Consider the following 23798-nt stretch of genomic DNA (forward strand, 5'->3'; position numbering starts at 1 on the left):
AAGAAATAAGAATATAATAAGAATGTTCATGAACAATCTTAAAAAAAACAAGCTTCCGTGGATATTCTTATAACCATTAAAACTAAATTTAAATTGACTCACCTTCTCATTCCTCACGTCCAACAATTGAAACTATACCAACATCACATTTTGTGTGTGTATATGCGTGGTCCAGACGAGCTATACCAACGCAAAAATGAAGAGGTAAATTAAATTCTCATTGTTGGTAATAATGAGAAGATAAAGACAATGTTGTGTGCAATAAGTTTAGATGAGACAGGTGTGTGCAATAAGTTTAGGCAAAAAGGAGACAATAGAAAAATGAGAGAAGACAAGAGAACTCAACTCATAGGAACTCATAGCACCCGCGAGAAAATCGCGAGTGCGTCTTCGTTCACTGTTGGATCAGGCTGAAATTTGGACAACAGGTTCATAGCTTCTGGTACTTCATTCTGAACGGTTGGATCAGTGAAAAGTCATCTGAGGTGGTAGAAAATGATCTATTACAACAACTATTTTTTCTGGTTTTTCTATAACTCATTTGTTCTCATTTTCAAGCTTGTTGCACTGTTGTATGTCGTATTATTGAGCATGTTTGTACTGTATTTTGGAGACACTCTTGTATTACTATTTTGTTCATAATGGAGCTTGATTGACTGGCTTGTGCTCATGGTTTTTACTTCTCACATCGGGAAGGTTTTCCACATTAAGAGTCCCTTGTGTGTTCTTATTTACTGTCATTATTTGTTATTGCTCCTCAGAGATTTTAGCAAATTGGGAAAATTATTATCCGCTGCATATACTCTGTTAGAGTTTTTCATTATTATTGTATTGAATTTCCCATCATAGTGGTATTAGAGCTCTTTGGTTTGAAGTTATTTGACTTGCTTGAATGATGAAGGCAAATACACATAGAATGATATGCTTGAATGATGCTAACTATCACTTGTGGAAGGGGAAAATGAAAGATTTGTTATTTGTGAAGAATTTGCATCTTCCTGTGTTTGCTACTGAGAAGCCAAAGTCAAAGTCTGGTGAAGATTGGAGTTTTCAACATCAACAAGTTTGTGGTTTTAATTCGGCAATACGTAGAAGACAATGTCTACAATCACATTGCTAATTAGGAAAATGCAAAATCTTTATGGAAGAAGATTGAATCTTTATATGCTTCTAAATCAGGGAATAATAAATTATACTTGTTAAATTTCTTGATGAATTTGAGGTATAAGAAGGAAACTTCTATTTCAGATCACTTGAATGATTTTCAAGGGATCCTAGATCAATTATCAAGAATGGTTATCAAGTTTGATGACGAAGTGTTGGGACTATGGCTACTGAGTACTCTACCAGATTCTTGGGAAACATTTCTTGTTTCAGTTATAATTTCAGCCCCTGATGGTATTGTCTTTTTGCAAAGTATATAAGGAAATATTATTAATGAAAAGATGATAAGGAAGGCACATGGTACTTCATTTCATTGTGAGGTGTTTGTCACTGAAAACAAGGGAGAAGTCATATAAAGGAATCGAAAGGTGATAGAGAAAGGGGCAGAAGTGAATCCAAGTCTAGATACAAGAATATGGAGTGTCACTATTGTTAGAAAGCTGGTCACAAACAGAAGAATTGTTTTTAATGAAAAAGGGAGAAGAAAGACAACAAGGGCAAGCATAATGAGAAAAAATCATGATGTTGATGATCATGTTACTACTGCTACTTATGACAATCTTTTTATTCTTCGTGACTGTGATTCGGTTAATCTTGTATCGTATGAGAGCATATGGATAATTGATAGTGGTGCTATATTGCATGTTACACCAAGGAAGAAGTTCTTCACATCTTACACTTTGATGATTTTAGAGTGTTGAAGATATGTAATTGATATTGGTGATATTTGTTTGCATACCAACATGTGAGTATAGTTGTTGCTAAGAGATGTTAAACATGCTCCAGATGTTCATTTCAATTTGATCTATGTGTAGATGCTTGATGATGGTGGTTATGATAATCACTTTCGTTCTGGAAAATGGAAACTCACCAGAGGTAACTTAGTTGTGGTTAGGGGGGGGGGGATTTCTAAATTGTATTGGACAAAAGCTTTGATTGCTAAAGAAAGTATAAGTGCCATGGATATGGAGGCTCATTTGTTGCATTGTAGACTTAGTCATGTTAGTGGAAAGAGGTTGAATTGTTTAGCCAAAAAGGATGTACTTCCGGGATTGAAGAGTGCAGAATTGGAAAAATGTTCTCATTGCATGGATGGTAAGCATACCGGAGTATCCTTTAAGAAGCATCATCCCTCAAGGAAGTTAGAGTTGCCGGAATTGATGCATCTGATGTGTATGGTCCATTAAATGTAAAGTCATTTGGTGGTGCACTTTACTTTGTTACTTTTGTTGACGATTGTTCAATGAAGCTTTGGGTGTATGCTTTGAAGATAAAGGACCAAGAACTTGAAAAGTTCAAATAATTCCATGTTTTGGTTGAGAGATACTCTAGCAAGAAGTTGAAAGACATTTATATTGATAATGGTAGTGGTTATTGTAGAATGTTTGACAATTATTGCAAACAACAAGGTATTAGACATGAAAAAACTTCTCCTAAGACTCCCCAACTTAATTGCTTAGCGAAGAGGATGAACAAGACTTTGGTTGAAAGAGTTAGGTGTTTGCTCTCTGAAGAAAAATTACCTAAATATTTCTGGGTGAGGCTTTGTACACGATATTGTATGTTATTAGGTATAATCATTTGCGAGTCTTTGGTTGCAAGACATTTGTGCATGTTCCAAAGGATGAAAGGTCCAAGTTGGACGTGAAGACAAGATAGTGCATCTTTACCGGTTATGGTGAAGATAAATTTGGCTGTAGGTTGTATGATCCTGTTGAGAAAAAGGTTGTTAGAAGTTGTGATGTGAAGTTCATGGAAGACCAAACTATTAAAGACATCAATAAGATGAAGAAGAGTACACTCGTGTAAGATAGTAGATTGTTTGATATTGATCCAATTTGGAGCATGTACATGATTTGGATACAGTTGAGAATAACTTTCAAAATGTGAGTAACATGATTATGTTAGTGATCAGCGGCTTGGATATGAGTTAGATTTTCATATTGATATTGGTGAAGATGTGCATGAGATGTCACAAGATGAGAATCTTGGTGATGTTCCTGAACTACCTCAAGTTCAAATTTGGATGTCTAATAGGCAGAGGAAACCATCTACCAGGTACCCTTCTAATGACTATGTTACTATGCTAGATGGAGGAGAACCTGAAGTGGGCATGATACTACATCTTGACCCATGAGTTATAACATTCTTCCATGAGCTAAGTGAAAGAAACATAGAAGTGGTCTTGACACCACATCTTGACCCAAAACCTTAAGGCATTAGGTCTATGAATCCATCCACTTATATGTTCTTTAACTCATCCATTTTTGCTCAATATGGAACTTTTTCATTTACACTTGGAATACCCAACATTTCCCCCTCAAGTGTGAGTTCTCCTTTGAGTATTATATACACCATAGCTCAACTCTTTATCTACTTGCACCGCCATTGGCTTATCCTTTCACAACGGGACACGCCACCTTGACCTCTTATTAGGAAGACTTTCGACACAAGGATCTCTCATGGATCTACCGATCACTTGTCGCTTCAATACTCCATTGAGTCGTCAAACCATCGACTCTAATACCACTTGTTGGGAGATCTTCATCCATGGGTTATAACATTCTCCCACGGGCTAAGTGAAAGAAGCATATAAGTGTGCTTAACACCACATCTTGACCCAAAACCTTAAGGCATCAGGTCTATAGGTCCATCCACTTATATGTTTTTTAACTCATCCATTTTTGCTCAATGTAGGACTTCTTCATTCACACTTGGAATACCCAACACATATTTTGGTTTGATACTTAATCTTCTAAAAAACGGTATATTCTTGTAATTTGAAATGTAAGTTAGAGTAGTCCTTCCATTTTTTTTAAAGGTAAATGAGTGAGATTAAGTCAATTTAATACTCCCGTATTAAAATAATCTTAACTCTTAGTTAAAAAGAGGGTATGTTTAATATGAAAGTATGAAAGAGATTGAATATTTGAAAAAACATGATTTCACCTATTCTGAAACAAAGTCTAACCGTTAAAATTGCAAAAAAACACACAAATCATAACATTAATCAGACGCAAAAAACCTAAAAAAATATATTTATTTTTTGAATGAGAAAAACATACATTTCAAAGAAATAAAAAAACATATTTAAATCAATTTGGGGTATTTATATCTAGCTGGTTTGCTTAATTATGGTGTTATAATTTCTATTTCACCTTTGTTATTCCAATACCCCTCTCACATGCAATAAAAAAAATGTAATTATGATTAAAGCTATTTGAGTTTTATTTTTATTTATCTAAATATGTACTTTTGATTCCTCAATTTATTTATTTTCTAAATTTAGTTCCTTGACTTTTTTCTCAATTTCATTTGTCAACTTTGTTTTTACTCTCAAGAGTTAATTCCTCTGCAAATCATTTATTTTTCTAAGGTCGTCAACAAGGTCGTTACTTTTTTTTGACTGAACTCGAGTGGAGTCGTTTTGGCACCACCTTGTTCAGGATGAGACTCTCTCTAATAATGGGAAAAGATTATGGCATGTGGCAAAAAATTCTTCCAACAATGATGATTTTCAAAAAACTGAATTTAAGAAAAATAAAAAAATTAATTTTCTCCTTTTATTCTAGTACTGGAGTGGAGTTGTACTCCCTTCCCTATTCCAGCTTCTTCGATACCAGAATGGAGTCGATATTACCCTTGCCCAACCCAATACCTCTTTTCCTATCTCATCTAAGCCTGAAAAAACTTGACAGAAGCAAGGAGCATGAAGCTAGGCATATATCTTCCTTGTGACGGTGGTGGCATGAGGCTTGTTGAGTGTATATGGGTCTTGGAACGACTATTCAAAGAGAAACTGAAGGAGACAATAAGGGGTCATTAGGGTATGGATCACAATGTTAGTTGTAGACTTATGATGGTGGCAATATGCAAGGAAATTACAAAGATTGTGACTCCAAACTAAACAACGACGGTGGTGATGGATTCTATGGTTGAAGAAGGTGATGGCCAAGATTTGGGATTAGAAGTCAAAGAGATTTGAGCAATGGTAGTGGTGGCAGAACAATAGCGGGTGTAGAGAAAATAAGACATGTAATGGAGAAGAAGGCTTAATACAATGTATTTTTCATGGCAAGGAAAAGTAAAGTTACCTCAGCTAAGGCGAGAGTATAATCTTATTCTAAAACAAGAAGAGTCTTATGGTTTCAAAAGTCTAGAGAACAATTGGTAAAATTTTGGGATAGAAACACAAATTTCTTCCACACTCAAATGATTGTGTGTCGTAAAAGAAATAAAATTAATGGTATTTTCTTGGAAGATGGAAGTTGGTGCACAGATCCTGAGTTGATGAGGAGAGAGGCTAAGAGGTATTTTGCAAAACTTTTATGTGACAATACATAAACTAATAATTTGGGCTGCCAGGTTGATACCCATATCCTCTCTCAAATGGGGGTTGATGCTTTAATAGCCCCAGTAACATAGGAAAAAGTGACTAAGGCAGTTATGAGTATGATATTCTACAAAGCTCCTGGTCCGGTTGGTTTTCAGCCTATATTTTATAAAAATATTAGCAGTTGTTGGGTAACGTACAATATATGGAAACTTCTTTATGATGCCTTCAAATTTGGGTTCTCTAACACTCGCATTGTCGAGATCCTTATTGTCCTCATTCCTAAGTTAAATAATCCTACATCTTTGAAGGAGCTTCGGCCTATTACTCTCTGTAATGTTACCTATAAAATTATTACTAAGATTTTGGTGAATAGATTAAGACCTTTTCTGGATTAGTTAATTGGCCCGTTGTAGAGCAACTTCATTCCGGGAAGGGGAACCGATGATAATATTATTCTGGCTTAAGAGGTTATTCACCATATTCATAGGTCCAAGGCAAAAAAAGGTGTGATGGGGTTCAAAGTGAATTTAGAGAAGGCTTATGACAGAGTGAACTGGGACTTTCTTCAAAACACTCTCCTTCAGTTTGGTTTTCCATTATTACAGTTAATCTTATTATGTGGTATGTCCGTTCAGGGAATGTGTCTCTTTTGTGGAATGGGGCTAGACTGGATGCATTTAGTCATATTACGGGTCTTCGCCAAGGGGATCCTATGTCACCCTATCTGTTTGTGCTATGCATGGAGAAACTAGCTCTGCTTATCTCTCAAAAGGTGGATATTGGCTTATGGCATCATATTAAGTTGTCTCGAGGTGGCCCTTCTATCTCTCATCTACTGTTTGTTGATGATATCTTATTTTTTTTGTAAAGCAACTAACGCCCAAGTTAGGGTTGTCTCTTCAACTCTTAATGATTTATGTCAAACCTCATAATTGAAGGTAAATATGGAAAAATCTAAATTTATCTGCTCCAGATCAGTCACCAACAAGAGGTAGACCAGGGAAGAGTTGGTAGGGCGACTTTTGACCCTATTCTGGAAAAAATTCAAAGTAGTTTGGCCTCTCAAAAAGCAAACTTACTGAATAGAGCTGGTCATATGTGCCTTGCGAAGTCCGTAATTTCCTCTATTCTTGTTTATCATATGCAAGTTGTGTGGCTTCCTAATGTTGTGTGCAATAACATAAATAGGATGACAAGGAATTTATTTGTAGTGGTGATGTTAACAGTCGGGGCCTACATCTTATGAGTTGGGATGTTCTTACGAGGCATAGGCGTGACGGTGGTCTGGGCATAAGGGATGCCAGACTCTCGAACATTTCCCTTCTTGGAAAACTTTGTTGGAGTTTGTTCAGTAGAAGTAATATGGTGTGGTGTACAGTCTTGAGAGAGAAGTACCTTGGTGATAGGTCTTTGTTTTTTGCTCCACCGAAAGCCACATCGTCTTATATCTGGAGAAGCATTGTTAGGGCCTTTCATAAGGTCAAAATGGGTTTCAAATTGCAGTTGGGAAGTGGGAACCAATCATTTTGGTACGACAATTGGTCAGGAATGGGTATGCTTTGTTCTTATGTGGATTTTGTACACATATCAGATACTCAGCTCCAGGTCAAGGATCTTTGGATAGAACTTTGCTGTATACTATTTTTCCACTAAAGGTTTAGGAATTTATCTGTGCTAACTACTCGTCTGGTTCTCCTACCAAATATGAAGGGTGGACTTGGGACGAACATGTTACAGGTTCCTACTCAGCTAGATCAACCTACCAGTGGATTATAGATGTGGAAGGAAATGAGGCAGCTTCGGCTGAGATCTGGAGGACACTTTGGAGACTGAGGGTTCCTGAGAAGGTTAAACTTATGTGCTGGCTTGGTGTTCATGAGGTGCTTCCTTCGAATGCTCTTCGTTATAATCGGCACTTGGCGACAAGCCCAGTTTGTGCTAGGTGTCAAGGGTGTGTCGAGGATCTCATGCATATATTTAGGGTTTGTTAGGACTCTTCCTCTTTATGGGTTCGGCTTGGCTTCACATCGCCTACCTTCTGGACGCCTTTGTCCTTTCAGAGCTGGTTGTTGGAGAACTATAACTGCAGGAATGGTCTTCTTTTCTTTGCAGGCCTTTGGTGGACTTGGAGATGGAATAACAACTCTATTATGGGGGATTCTCAGTGGGATGTAAACTTGGTGGCTCGCTTCACACACCAAGATTTTTTTGAGTGGCGCAACTACGGGGGTTCTTTGTCTCTAGAGGAATATGCCCCTATGACACGTTGGAGTTACCCGAGTTGGATTAGGTAAAGCTGAACATAGATGAAAGTTGTATCAGAGGATATGATATTATGTGAGGTGGCGGTGTTCTTCGGGATAATCAAGGTCAGTGGCTGTTAGGTTTTTCTGTCAACTTTGGGCAGGGGTCACCTTTTATAGCAGAACTATTGGCTGTGGAACATAGGATGTTTGGCCTGGAATCTTGGAATCAGGAATGTGGTTTTGGAAAGTGATTGCTTGGAGGCTGTTCAGATTATTTCTAAGGAGATTCCAATTCGGATTGGTCGTATTTCATCTGTGACCACTAACATTAGATCTTGCTTGGCACATTCTTGGGTAATTAAGGTATCCTATGTGAATAGAGAGGCTAATATGGTGATAGACTCCATGGCTAAATTGGGTTCTCACTCAACGGATGATATGAAGACTTAGGATTCAGCCCCAATAGATTGTCAATCTCTACTACAGTTAGATATTTCCGTTTGTTCTTAGTTTGTTGCTTTTTTCGATGTACCAAAAAAATATTAACTGTTTTTAATTTATCTTAATAGCAATGATCCTCAATCATGTCAAAAATGAGAACAATTAATATGGAACATTGAATTTTATTTTAATAATCAAGATTAAAAGAAATGATCATGTGACCAATAACTAATTTTTAATTTAAATCATCCAATATAATTATAAAGCCCAATTTATTATTATCTCAATCTTTATATAATAATTATTCATATTTAAGTTACTCCATATGTATTTGCTATTCATCACGGTCATAATATTCAAGGTGACCGCCAGTGACCCGTGGAAACATAAAGCGAGCTCTTAAATGACGGAAATCCCCACTAGACTCGAGGGATAGAATCTCGAATTGTAGATCATACAAAACTAACTAATCAATAGGAGAAAAACAAGATATATTACCTAAGGAAAAAAATTAAAATTTATTAAAGGACAAAACAAAGCATTTATTATGTTAGGAAAAAATAGCATATTAACTTATAAGTAATTCGAAGGATTTAATACTTCCTGAAGTATTCGCATAATATTGCGTGAATACTTGACGAAAACATATTCAATTGAGAAACTGATGAATCAATCCTTGAAAACTTAAAAATAATGTTTAATAGCTTACTTATTTAATTAATTATTACGTAATAATGGTTAGGACATAGGAAGATTTTAAATTATTCAAGTAAAAACATGTAAAAAATAGAATAGTCTACTAATATAACAAATACCTTTGAAAATACACTCATTTCCAATTAAAATTTAAAAAGTCAATCATGGTGATGTTGCCTTAAAAATATAAAAATATATTAAAATCAATTGGAAATTACCTTCAATTTTGTTAAGTTCTAATATTCTTATTATGAAGGATATAATCTCAAGGGTTAAATATTTTTTTACTTCAAGTGGATCTCTTTTGAATTTGGTCACGATAGAAATATTTTTAGCTATTGTGTGTGAAAATTTGTTTATTTTGATTTTAGTCATTGTTTTCTTTTTTCTTTTTAAATCTATTAAGTGTTTATATGACCACGATTAAATCCAAAACTCAAGTAATGATGCGTTAAAAACATAGTTAAAAATGCAAAGAAAATTGTTTTAAAGTAATGTTATTATGGTCCGAATGGGCCCAGGTAGGTGCATTACTCGGACTCACTCACATTACTTTATTTTTTGATCAAGACTCGCCTCAGACTCATGTTGGTACTTGTTGGTCTGCTATCCATGCATTATTGGGTACCCAGCAGATGTGTGAGTACCCACAAATTCAAAAAAGATTAAAAGTAATTGCAAGTAATTTATGTATTTGTGTGTTTGTTTCCTATAATCTTATATATAATTTAGGTAATCAACAAGCGAAAAAATTATAAAACATATTTAAAGATTTATACACATTTTAAATTGACTATTTCATCATTATGATGTAAAATTGATTTAATAAGAAGAGAATAAAGTATCTCCTCATGTCACGAGATAACTTATGTTTTGTTTAGTTTTAGGAATATTTTTGTTGAAAATAATTAAATAGGACACATGTTATAATTTTATTGACTATAGGAGATAGTTTATCTCCTTATACCAGGAGATACATTATTCTCTAATAAGAATTGTTCGATCGACTATATAATGTATTATTCATATCAATTAACAACATAACATCATGTAACACTTAACAATATAACATCATTGTGTATTTGGATATCTCATTGCCTAGACCCAGACCCATTCAACAACGAGTCTTAAAATCTCGGGTCTCAATTATCTGCGGGTACCAATGCACGGACTCAGACCCAACCCATTGTGGATATTTTCCAGGGCACTCATGTGTCCGAATATCCATTGTCATTCCTAAATGTTAGAGTAATAAATGAAAAAATTCATTAAATTACTAGGTTCATGATTCAGTGATTTGTTAGATAAAATGTTAAAAGTATGCTTCCCTTTTCAAAACTTTACCATCTTTATTAGACAAGGAAATACATTATGTAGGTTAAATATACAACATCAAATGAACCAGATGTTAGTCTAGTGATATAAGATATCGTTAAATTTTGAAGTATCGAATGATGACAAAAATTAAATGTTTGATTCCTAATAGTGACATTTAGTAGAAAGGAAGTCACATATCTTAAAAATAATTAATTCTTCACTCATGAATGAATACTTTTGATTATATAAAAAAATTCTAAATCATCAACCCATTGCAATGACAAGAGAACAACTAACAATTAAGACTAGAATCAAAATATAAAAAAATTAGATTTGGCTTAACGAAAGTTTTTTTTATGTGGACCAAATTCAAAAATATAATGACAATTGAAATAGTTAAATACTTCTAATCAAGTAAGATTTTAATTTGACAAATTATTGAAATATTGTGTAAAAACGTAATATTTTAGTAGTGTATTAATTTGTTTTTGAATTTTTTTAGATTAATGATGGTCACAATTTGGATTTAGTGCTTCTATGATATCTCAATTAACTATTAAATTTTGAGTCAAACATCATCTACGGATTATGAAAGAAATTAAAGTATATTTGAAATAATATACACAAAGAGGATGAATAAATTGAGCACAAAAGATTAAAGATGGAATGATATAGTCTATGTGCACTATAACTTGGGCTTTAAAAATAAGTTTGTTTTTAATAAAATTTTATTTTAAATTATTTGTCTATTTTTACGAAGCAACTTTTGTTTAGTATTTACTTTTGTTGAAATTACAGAGTGATTAATAACATAAGAACATTCAATCTGGTTGATTAGAGTATGCAGAAGATGAAGTTTTGAATTACCAAAAAAGAAGAAGAAATTGTATTGATTGGTTATGATTAAATAGAAAAGTGTTCTATTATGACATGTCTAATCCAATAGTTGATTTAACAAAGTATGATGAATATTTGTTTTATACATATTATAATGTGCAATAATTTCCTATTTGTTCTACAAACTAATCTAATTTATATTCTAATTTTTTAGGTATTATTGAAGAAATGAATGCTAATATTGATGTACAACATAATTTGAACTTTTTTCATGAAGAAGATGTAGATAATTATATTCTAACTACCTGTCTAACTGGCCAATATCAATTTAGTATCTAATGAAGCTTAGATGTATTAGAATATTTAATATCTATAGGAAATAGTTGTGTTTCAATTTATTAATTTTGATTTATAATTTTAATTATATAAGAGTTAAACTTCTTTGATGCACTTTTATCTTGATTTGTATATACTTGTATTATGCCGAACATGATATTAATTAATGTATTATTTACTTATTTTCATTAATTATATAATATATATATAATTATACACGATATTATGATATCTTTAAGTCCAACTATATGATTTAAAAAACATCTTCTAATTTGACATCCACCTTAGATATCATAATATTGCTCTAAATTATTAGTAATTGCTAACTCTAATAACATGAAGAAATTTTGAATAGTAAGATTACTTGGGCGAGCTCAAGCATGAGTCAATTCTATATACTTTATTATATGGGAAAAGTTGTCACAAAACTAAGGATAAGAGCAAAATAAAATATAACCAAAAATAAAATAATAGACGTAATCATAATTAAATATAAATTCATATTTAATTAAACTAGCTAACTTCTAACTACATTAATGCTCTATCATCTAGCACATAAATCCAACGACATTATCTTTATATAGAAGAATACTAAAAAAGAACAGAAATAAGTTCATGATCCATCTTACTAAACATTATTCAGCTATAGTTAACGAGTTTGGAGTTTGGACCACCAAGGCTTAATGGTAATATGGTAGGTAGCATTGTCCAACTTGTGTTTTCTTGCATTAACTAAGCAAGACTACATTTCTCAGAAAAGGAAGGGGAAACTATTCAGCAATGCTATAAATTATGTTTCCTAATGTTTTTTGGGTCTTTATGATGTGTTTGTCAAAACAACATTTTATACATGGCAACATCCACGGTCACTTACCCAATCAGCTTCTACCTAATTTAATCTCTATATTGTTAATCATTTAATATTTGAGTATAATATCTATGCAGTGATGGTGTAAAGATTCATACACAGTCACAAACGACCGGAGAATATACTGTGAGCACATACATTTTTTCTCTTAATATTTTTGTACAGAGCAAATCTCTTAGCACTGCACAATCTTCATTCAAAAGCCCAATCTTTAGAAACAAACAAACATGTTTCTATATTTGCTTATGTTAACTATCATTGGCAAGAATTTGGGAGCATTAGTAGTGAACTAGTAACATTCAATTGAAACTCAAATTAGTTAATGAATGGTTCTTTGCAAATTGAGTTTTGGAGGTGAAGCAAGGGTCAAGAGGTTTTTTGTGAATTGAATTTTGGAAGTGAAATAATGAAAAAATAAAGACTTCAAATCTCACCACTATGTTTCATGACTCACAAGTCTTCCCTTTCCATTCCTGCACTTGAATATTTTGTCATAGAACAGCCAACTATTAGGAAAAACTTGCCCTTAAGCTAATATGTCAGCTGCATAATTCTGCTTCTGATTCTATCACTACTTTTGGATTAAAATGGTAATGTCTTAAGGCAAAATTAAAATCCACCATAGCTAGCTAGCTTATTTCTATTTTCCGTCAACTTATTCACATCATCACATTAATCAAATGTCGAAAACGATAATGATCCCTTTATTCATCTTATGATGATATTAACATTGTGCTACTTGATTTACATTGTAAGGAAAATTTCTAAGAACAAATATGCTGGGTTCTACATACTAGCTATCTCTGCAACTAGATCATCTAACAACAATATCTCAATTTCCATACCTATGACATCAAAGTCATCTTTTAAGTCCAACCACTGTGATTCCATAACCAGCACCTTCCCCATGGTATCATCTTTTACATTTCCTTGGTTTCTTAGCAACCTATGAAGACCATCTTGGAGCCTGTTTTCAATCAATTCAGAACTAATATTTTTGGTTGAGGGGCTCATCCATGGCTGTGCATTCATCGATTGCTTGTGGATCGTGACGATTCCGGAATTTATACGGTCAAAAAGCAATCTCCTTTCAGACCTTGAACAAGTAGTCCAGTCAGAGTACTTCTTTTCAAGTTCATCAAACACAGAAAGATTTACTGGGCATTCCAAAGAATTCAAAATGGGTTGAGCCCCATCAATGCCAGATACAGACAATGCATCAATTATGTAGGAAGTCTCCCAGCTATCTTCAGTTCTACATGATCCATTGTCTTCTGATGTTACGGCGCAATCTTCGTCACTTGAAACTAGCATGTGTCCGTCCACATATTCTTCAGATTCCAACTTCAACAACTGGAGTTGCATTCGAAGCCCTATCAAAATGAAGATTCAATTAAACAAGGAACAAGAAAAAAAAAGGAAAGTCTCAAAGATATAACATGTTTAGGAGAGAAAGCCAATGTCTTCAGTTAAGCTCAATAAGGTAATTAACGAAGGCTTCACAAACTAACGACGGTTGCCAGTACATGCAATACATTCATTTGTGCTAGTGATTTACCACTTAAGAAGAACTACAATAACAGCAGCAATCCACTCAGAATGTAACCCTGATACTAATAAATTATCAAATCTTTCACTAAATTGCATTGGAGATTATAAGATGCCATAGCACCCAAAAAGTGAATTGAAAACAGCATTCACACGGCATTTTTTTCTCCATAAAACACCATGTTATTGCTAAATAATAAATTCACCGAGGGCCAAAAATGGAAGGACAGCAATTGGTCTTCACTTTATACAATGTGTGCAATCCAAATGAATGAAAATATATTATTGTCAAGAATACATGCAAGTTACAAAGGCAAAACACAAAAATTGCTAATTGTTCAATCTGTAATGTAAGTCAGCGTGTACTACAACTATTTTCTTCTCAAATAGACAAGAGAAAATAGTGTCAAATTGCAGTACCTTAATTAAATCGTGGGAAAATATCAGACAATTAGGATTTACTAACTAATGGAATTATGGAAAAATAGATATGGAGCAAGACACAGAATAGGATCTAAACACAACAACATAGAATAATAAAAAATGCTTGGTTCAGTACTTCAGTTACCTTGTAGGTCAGCACTGAGACTTCCAAAACAATCGGAACAAGATGGCAGATCATCTGTAAAAGAAGGTTCCAGGACTGAGACTGGACTGGGTTGATCAGCATCTTTACAGCATGAAGATTCAGCTGATAGTTCCTGAAATATTGTACAGCATATCAAGTAAGAAGAGACATAATGTAACATTGAAGTTATTATAATAATTAGTAATAACTTGTCAGGAATTTGTATCATTGAGAAACTTCTCATCATGGTATTAGAGAAATGTCAATAAACTTATCATCAAATACCAAATGATAATTTTTAAATTTAACCTGCTGCTTTGAATTGTCTTTGTCAACAGCACTAGTGTCAGCTTTGATCATTACACAAGAAGATAATTCAGAAAGCACCTTCTCAGAAGAAGGTTCAGATTCAGAGGATCCAACTGCGTTTTCATTTGTTGCCACATCTACAACATCATCAGTAACTACAATTGTATCTCTTAGGGTGTTATCTAAGGATTTCGTAACCAGAACTTCTAACTTGGGTGAATCTTCTTCAAGATTGATCTTCATTTTGTTCTGAATTGTATCCAAGTCTGGTGAAAACTCATTACCTTCTAGATTTGATGAATGCAAAGACCAAGACTTATTGTGCCCGGATTTTGTGCTTCCAGTATTCATACCATGTCTCTGATCACGACTCTTAGCTGCTCTTTTTCTCTCTTGTTTAAAGGCTTCCATTGGAATCATAAATCGTTCATCACGAAGTGCCTCATTGTGCAAGATTGTCCTAGGACTTCTGAAGGCAGTAGATGAAGCAGGAAGAGATTTCGACCTCGGCAAACTTTCAGTATATCCATCTCTCCAACCATCCTTGCTGCTAATACCCAGTGGTTCAACCCACCCAGCAGGTTTACCATTGCAGGCAAATTTACTACGGGAACTTTCCCCAATTGCCATGCTTCCAGAACTTGCAGCCTTCACTTCCTTTTCAGGGTTAGCAAGCATTTCAGCTAGTGTGCTGCTTCTGTTGATAGTTTGAACCTCTTGAGACTTGTGAGCCACTTTCCACCTCTCTGATAATCTCTTCTTTGCCTCTCTACTTACAGATGATTCACTAGAACGGGATGACCGCCTGCTATGGCTATTCAGGTCAACCGAGGTTCCCCAAGTTGCATGTGTTTCTACTGATTCATCTGGAGATTCATTCCCAGAAGCACTACAAGAACTATGATCCCCAGCATATCCTTTAAATTTGGAAGAGGAAATCATGCAACCATTGTTCAAACTAATTTTCATTTGCCTAGTAATTTCCTTTGCAATTTCTCTAGATTCCAAAGAATTTGGCCTCGAATGCCTGGCAGTATCGTGTAAAATTTTCATTTGATACTGTTCAGTGTCCCTAAATCTGACATGTGGAAATTCAGTCTCATTTCTACACTGTGCTGGAAAAGTATGTGAAGAACACAATGATGAAACAATTCTGGTACCATTCTGAACTTTTCCAAGATTAGGTTTTAGGACAACAATCTTTGTGGGGACTGCATCTTTTATGTCTCTTTCCTTAAATTGAAGCTTTGATGATTTTGGTGAACTATGCATGGCATTTCTTCTGTCCATGTGGGAAGGATAACCATTGCAATGCTCGTAATGAGGTCTATGGTAACTCAACCTTCTTTCCTCCCTCTCTGACTTCCAGCTGAAATCATCTTCATACTTCTCAATGTCCGATAATTTTATAGCTTCAACGTGACCGGAATTTGATTCGAAAGGAGGAGATTGCAAATCATCTACATGCTTTTTAAACATAGAATCCGGCTGCTTAAAATATTTTAGCAGAAGATCCTTATTAGAGTCTAGAACCTCAAGTGTATCACAGAAATCCTTTGATGACTGTAAATCCTGAAAATTTGAAAGGCGCTTTGCATCCATGAACTTCTGTTCGATGAATGACATTTCAGCATCAGTGATCTTCATGTCCACAGCACCCTGCACTGAATACCTATTGCTCATTACCTTCGGGATCTCCGAGACCTCAAATACATCCTTAAATTCTTGCTGATCCTTCGAGCTTCTCCTAGATGATCGACCACCATCATATGAAGTTCCTCTACTTCGATTTTCCGAGGAGCCCTTATGATGCTTATTCACAGACTGCTGAAATGGCAACGCATCAAGACCCATCAATCTGGCAATAACACCAGGGGATGTTCTTTTGGATTCAGTTTCTCCTGACATCTCATCAGCTAATAACTTCTTGATGGGAGTTCCGGACAGTTGTTTCGAAGATTTCCACCCAAATTTAAACGAGAACTGCAAAAATCACGACATTATATCATAACTATTATTAAGTGTTTCCTTTCAACTTTTATACTAATGACCACATAAAATAGGAAAATGAAATTCAATAATAAATATACCATTATAGCAACCCCATTGATTTAAAAATGTTTGTTTCTTCATTCATAAATTCTTCAACGTAAATTATTACCAATTATAGAGAAACTAAGACAAAAAATGGAACAACCATCTTACCGAGTCTTTATCAGCAACCCCGTTACTGCAAGAACCCGAATCCGGAGACAGATTATGAATCTGCTTGTTGCCTGAAAATGAAATCTACAACAGCATTAGCTTGAAGATTTGAGAGCATATTTCTAGAATTTCGAAATTTCTAGAATAATGATCACAAACGTGTTAAAAGAAATAGTTGAGTGAAAAATAGAAACATTAAAACCACATTCTCCAGTTAAAGTATTAAAGTAAAGTAAAAGAAAGAATAACGCTTCTGAAAACCATCAATGGTCAAACACTGTAATTATCACAACACATCATTACCCCACATAAATTCATTATTTAATAAAAATAAGGAGCACTACAGAAACAGTTACAAAGCAATTAAAAGATCGCAACTACACAATAAATAAAATTAAAAAACCAAATCAACCCTCTTCTACCTTCGGATCTCTGCATTTCAATTTAATTTTTGGTTAAAAATATCAATTAATATGCTGGAAAGCTCAATTAAGAAATGGAGCTAGATTTCAGTGTCTCACAAGAGTTCGATTCCTGTATGCACGACTTGTTGGAGGGGCAGTGATTCAGACCGAAAAAGATTAGTTCAAAAAATAGTTTTAAGAATTTTCTCTGGTTTAAGAAACCCGCTTCAATTTCAATTTCTGGAAGTTAAAACCAAAGAGAAAGACTGAGAGAGAGAGAGAGAGAATGTGTGTGACCTTGAGGAAGCAGTGGTTGAGGTTGGTTCCGTGATGCAACATTAAACTTGTTCTGCCGAGATTTCTCCATAACAATAACGAAACATAAAATATGAGAAAATTTAGAACTAAAAAAAACCGAGATCGAAAATCTGGAGAGAAGAAAAAGGAACACACTGAAATAGAAAAAGAGAAAATGAAACTAGATTTTAGGTAGAGATAGAATAGAAAGTGACGAGATAATAGGAGAGAGAAAAGGGGTGAGGTGTTATTAATAGAGGTCCATTACAACGTAGAGAGAGGGGAAGTGGTTAAAGAGAGTGGGGTTTGAGGGTTGTATTTGAACTTTCAAATATAAGGAAATGGTGACATAGGGCACTTACCCTCTGCGCGGGCAAGTGGATATGGGTGTAGGGGTGGTACGTGTGAGAGTTGAGTTCTATCTTATTCACACGTGTGATTTGCATAGGATACCATATCTATCTACCACTGTTTTCTTTCAGTTGGAAACTTGTCTTCTAGTATTTGCTTAATTTAGGCATGTATGTTTCTTGATTGATTCAATATGGTTGTGTTTATAGCTCATGGGATTCTTAGGAGGTAAACGCTTGAATAGTTTGTACATATTAAAAAGCTTGAATAGTTTGTACATATTAAAAAGCTTGAATACTATGATGTGGTGTAGTCCAATTTTGACATATAGCTTTTGGTAGAGTAGAAAGAAAGAAAAATTGTATTTTTCATTAATGGAAAGATAAATATTTATTTTTTATCATATTTTGAATTACAAAATTGTGATTTTATGGTAAATAAAATGATAAAAATATTGTTGTCTTTTGTACGTTATTATATGACATTTGACTGTTCATTAATGAATAGAATCCTTACCCAAAAAGAGAACTAGAGAAGAGAAGTTAAAGAAAAATAAAAAAATAAAATATGTCTTCCATTTAATTTAGGAGAGAGTTTAAGAAGATAGATGAAAAAAATGGAGTGGATCCAATAGGTTTCTTTCTCCTCTCCATGTGAGGAAAAAATTGGAGAGTAAGAGTGATGAGAAAAAATATCTTTTTCTCTACACAAACAAGTTTACAAAATCTCCTTAAACTTTATATATTTTATAACTAGATATTGTAAACTATTTTTTCTTCTTGATTACTCCGTAAATTTTAACTATTGGTGAAATTGATCCATATATACATACAATTTTAAATTACTAACCATGCAATTAGAATTAACATAATAGATAATGAAATTAAAACACCAAATAATAATTCTACAACCACTATATTGTTATCTTCACACTATTGCTGCTATTGCTGAGGAAGGGGATATTGAGGCTATGCTAACCTTCTTGTTCTTGAAACAAGGTAAGCTTGTGCACAAGGTGGTGGGTGCTAAGAAGGAAGAGCTGCAACTAACAATAATGAAGCATGCAACTGCTTCTTCTTCTTAAATTATCTTATGAAGATCAAGAATAATAAATTATCATTTTCTTATGTTATAAACTTATGACCATAGATGATTATTAGACAATAAGATATTTGCATAACTAAATCAAGATTAGCAACTAGCAAGTATTTTCAAATTTATAGCATTTATTAGACATTTCATCATATTTTTATCATTATTGTAACTCATGTGATTTCATTACCCTTACACTATCTTTTTGTTAATTCTAATTCATTGTTAGTAATTTAAAATTGTATATATATGATCAATTTTACCAATAGTTAAAATTTAAGGAGCAATTAATAAGAAAAAGTAGTTTACATTGTCTACGATTTAAGGAGTTTGGTAAACTTTTCTCCTACACAAAATTCACTATATTTCTTATCCCTCAATTTTCACTCTCTTGCCCACATATTTTTCTCATATATATTAAGTAAGTATAAGTTACTTTTAAGTAATTCAGAAGATAACATAAAATTAATTATCATTTCAAAATTAGTCATATTTAAAATTTTAGCAACTCTCGTCTTGTTTTGATGTTGGTTCCACTGGAATCCTATCTAGGCTGAAGCAACCATTATTATCATAAAAGAACCCTCTCAAAGATAACTTATAAATAACAACCTATCGAATACATTAGTAAAGTTTCAAATAGATTCTAATGGTAATGGTGTAAGGCTTGTTAGATCTTTGAAATAAAAGGTTAATAATTTAATTGCTGAGAGACACTTGTTAAGAGAGACAATTACAAAAAAAAAGTTAGTTCCTTATCCATGGGAGGATATTCAGTAGTACAAAAAAAAAGTAGATTTATGAAAAATACAACTTACTTCATTAACGTTTGGCTATGTGCCATTTATCCTCCAATGTTTGAAAATCTAATTCACTCATTAACATTTGTGAGTCGTGCAAATAACACATTTCGCAAACATATCGTCAAAGTGTTGCAGAAAAAATCATGTGCAAGTGACTTATTTCCTTCCCAAAATGCCACTTTGAGACCATTCTCTCTTACAAACTCTCAAATGATTACCAATTCTAAAATCCTAGCGTTCACACTCACTTATTAAAGACAAAATTGAAACTGACTCGTACACTAAATCTTGATAAGTCACAAGTGCCGCACATGTTTTTCTGTTAACGTTTAATGGTAAAGTCAAGAGAATGGGTAATGAACACACTTCAAGAAACGTTGAGGGATAGAATATACATTTTAAAATATTTTGGGCTAAATTGCACAATATAAATGTTAAGGGGAGAAAGTGTATTTTAACTTAGATTCTTTCATATATAAATATACTTCATAACAAGTTTTAACTTGATTCTCTCATATTTTAAATATTTATCGTAGGTTTATATGAATATGCAAGAAAGAGCATGTAAAATTAAACATATTCTAGATATTTACCGAATAGAGATTTAATATTGATATATTTTATTAGCCACAAATATCATTAGCAAATATGTTAGAGCTATGAAAATGAGTATCTGAACTTGTAGGTATCTACCGCTAATACTCGTAATGGATAGGATCCAAGTCCATATTTTTGGATCCTTGAGTAGTTGAGATCAAAGATTTTGAAACTCACTATTAAACCAGCAATATCCAAAATTGCAATTCCTAGATCTATATATATATATATACTACGAGTACTCAGACTCAATTTCTAATTCTATATATATATATATATATATATATAATAACATAACTAAACACATTTTACTAAACACATTTTCCATCGTAATTGTGATGTTATGTTGTTAAATAGTAATTTTATGTTTGATAATTCATAATTATAATATAATGTTATGTTGATGGATGTATCTTATACATTTGTATTTTATCATCTCATTTTAAATTATGTTTTTTAGTAAAAAGATTTATATTTAAGTGACAATTTAAAGTTGTGTATTTGTACTTTAACTATGCTTTACCGAGACCTCCTTGTTATTATACCAAAGAGGCCTTAGTATTAGAGATTCGCGTTCAGCTAATGTTTCTCTTCTTGGTAAACTTTATTGGAGCTTGATCTCAAATTGCAATAAGCTTTGGTGTGTTGTTTTGAGGCATAAGTACTTTGGTGATGTTTCCTTGTTATTTGCTAACCATAGAGCTTGTGCATCTTATATGGGAGCACATATTTTGTCCCATAATTTGTATCACTTCATGTGCCATAAGCTATGATTGGTCAGAAAAATACTTAATAATTAAATTTTAACTTAAATATATTTTTCACTCAATCACAAGTTCATGACAGATGGAGTGACACTCATTGTGGGACAGTAGATGTGCACCCGTCTTATACATGGCGCATTATTTTCAATGCGATAAAAAATCTTTGGGGGTGGTTTCTCTTTGCATATTAGTAGAGGGGAGGTCTCGTGTTGGTATGATAACTTGTCTAGGTTGGGTTCTCTTTGCAATTTTGTGGACTATGTTCATATTTCGGATACCATGCTTTATGTGAGGGATCTTTGTAATGGTGATAATTGGGATCTTAATAGGATGACTACTCTTCTTTCCTCGAAAATTAAGAGCTTAATATCTAACTTTGTTATTCCTGTTGGTACTACATCCGAGGATGGTTGGGTTTGGAGGCATCATGCCTTTGGTAGTTATACAACTAGCTCATGTTATATATGGCTTAAATCATATGGTGAGGATGTTCCTCTAGTTACTGTGTGGAGATGGTTGTGGTGTTTGGTTGTTCCGAAAAAGGTTAAATTCATGTTGTGGCTTGTTATTCATGATTCCCTCCAGACTAACGAGCTTCACTTCAAGCGTATGTTAGCTCTGAGTCCTATTTGCTCTCGTTGTAATAGGCATGTTGAGGACCTTATTCATATGCTTCATGATTGCGTGAATTCGGCTCTCCTTTGGCACAGTCTGGGCTTCATTGATGTTGCTTTCTAGAATAATCAGTCTTTCCGTTCTTGGTTGGTGGACAATGCTCAAAGGCCCAATAGGGGTTTGTTCTTGGTTGGTATTTAGTGGGCTTGGAGGTGAAGGAATAAATCTATTCTGTATTCATCGACTTGGGATATTAGTCTTCTTGCTATGAGAGCTCATCACGACTTTAGAGATTGGTTCAGTAGGGTAAGTCAGAATATTGAGGAGAATGGTACTCCTTACTGTTAGTGGGTCCCTCCAGCGATTGGGCATGTAAAAATTAATGTTGATGGTTGTTGTTTGGTGAGCACGATATAATGGATGCTGGTGATGTGCTTCGGAATCATGAGGAGTTGTGGCAAGCTAGCTTTTCTAGCAGCCTTGGAGTGGGCTCTCCTATTGAGGCAAAGTTTATGGCAATGGAAATTGGGCTCCTCTTGGCTTGGGAGAGGGGTTTGTGGGCTATCATCCCTGAGACTGACTGTTTAGAGGTTGTGCAAATCATTAACGGATGCTGTAACACCATGAATTTTCTGTGTATGTTGTATTAATTATTTATTTTAACAACGATTAATTTTAGAAATTAATCAGTATTGAATTAGACTAAACCGTAGTTGAGTGTTAGTCTTGTTTTATGATTTCCTATTTTATGGTAAATTTTCATAATTTTCTGTGATGGAAAGTTTTTGAGCTTCTGTCGGGCCCAAATTCGCCCAAATTCGGTCGAATAATGTGTTTTTGAGTTGCGTAACTCGAAATCGAATTCCAATTGTGCAATTGGCTTAGAAATATTATTTCGAGTCAAGATAGACACCAAATTTGCCCGTAACTCATCTCTATATATTTTTCACCTCGAATTTCAAGTTTCGACGTTTCAGACAAATATCCTAAATCGGGAGATTTCATATTCCCAGACGAAATTATCCGAAAATGTTCGGACACGATGTTTATCCGGAAATTAAATCATATCAATAAAGTTGGAAGTCATCATTACATGAGTCACTTACTTGTTACACAGGTAATGTAAAAGCTTCCAAAATCCCCTAAATCATTCAACAAATCCTCTCACTCCACCATAATTAGACACATCACATATGCTAGTCTAAATGTACTTACTTTGTATTAAATTTTTTGATTTGATGAGGGTGAGGCTCTTCTATAAATACCCCACCTCATTCTCTCATTTTTACACTAAATTCTCTATACAAACTAAGGTAGTCTTTTATTTTCTCTTATTCATCTTCTTCTCATACTTCATAGAAAGTTATGAGCTTTTATTACGTTGTTCATAAAGTAGAGTTTATATTTGTTCTTTAAGTATTTTATGAAGGCATAACTAAAGGGGATGATAATAAAATCATATGAACCTTTATGTAGTTTTTGACTTTTGTAAATCTTGAAATTTCTTCATTGTTCTTAGATGGAAAAACTATATCTTTGGACAAGGTTAGATGAGTTATTTGTTTGGAAATATTAGAAATTATTGTTAGTATTTGAATATGTTTAAAGGTGATGATTTTAACATCAAAGGAACCTTTAATGTGTTTAGGAAAAAGTTTGTATTTTATTCTTGAAAGTTTATGATGTTGATGAGTTGTTGTTGAAAATGTTTCATTTTTAGAAAGTATTATATTTAAAAATGATTTAGCATATTTTACTCTTTGATTTCCAAGTAAAAATAATGATTTGGGATAAAAGATGATTTATTAAAGTTTTGACTTCATAAACTTAAAGTGCTATGAAGTGTTGGATATTAAAGTAGTAGAAAGTCTTACCTTAGGATTTATTTTCATGACTATGAAATTAACACTTACTAACCCTTGAGGTTTTTTCAAAAAAATTATGAGGTGATAAGATGTTCATAAAAAATTGTTGTATTTATTTTAGTTGACTTACTTTAAAGTG

General features: G+C 33.5%; 1 protein-coding gene across 2 annotated transcripts; it reads right to left on the reverse strand.

The window, feature by feature from the left end:
- LOC109343315 lies at nucleotides 12928–17725 on the reverse strand. Of its 2 annotated transcripts, none has more exons than XM_019581551.1 (5): nucleotides 17573–17725; nucleotides 16872–16942; nucleotides 14667–16649; nucleotides 14358–14490; nucleotides 12928–13614 (listed from the first exon to the last, which is right to left on the reverse strand). In XM_019581551.1, exons 1-5 carry the CDS (start codon nucleotides 17640–17642, stop codon nucleotides 13028–13030), a joined length of 2844 nt encoding a protein of 947 aa, XP_019437096.1. In that variant the 5' UTR covers nucleotides 17643–17725; the 3' UTR covers nucleotides 12928–13027. The 2 variants fall into 2 exon arrangements, with proteins under 2 accessions (XP_019437096.1, XP_019437097.1); XM_019581552.1 differs by having other exon boundaries at nucleotides 16872–16955; nucleotides 17573–17673.

The sequence above is a fragment of the Lupinus angustifolius genome, chromosome LG03 (genome assembly GCF_001865875.1).
Source record: "Lupinus angustifolius cultivar Tanjil chromosome LG03, LupAngTanjil_v1.0, whole genome shotgun sequence".
NCBI lineage: Eukaryota > Viridiplantae > Streptophyta > Magnoliopsida > Fabales > Fabaceae > Lupinus > Lupinus angustifolius.

Excerpts from the sequence above, each read along its gene's own strand:
- LOC109343315 (XM_019581551.1), bottom strand. The coding sequence starts at position 17,642 with ATGGAGAAATCTCGGCAGAACAAGTTTAATGTTGCATCACGGAACCAA. Across the intron at positions 14,491-14,666 it reads AAGACAATTCAAAGCAGCAG|GAACTATCAGCTGAATCTTC; the intron begins GTTAAATTTAAA and ends ACAATATTTCAG. Across the intron at positions 13,615-14,357 it reads TCTCAGTGCTGACCTACAAG|GGCTTCGAATGCAACTCCAG; the intron begins GTAACTGAAGTA and ends TCATTTTGATAG.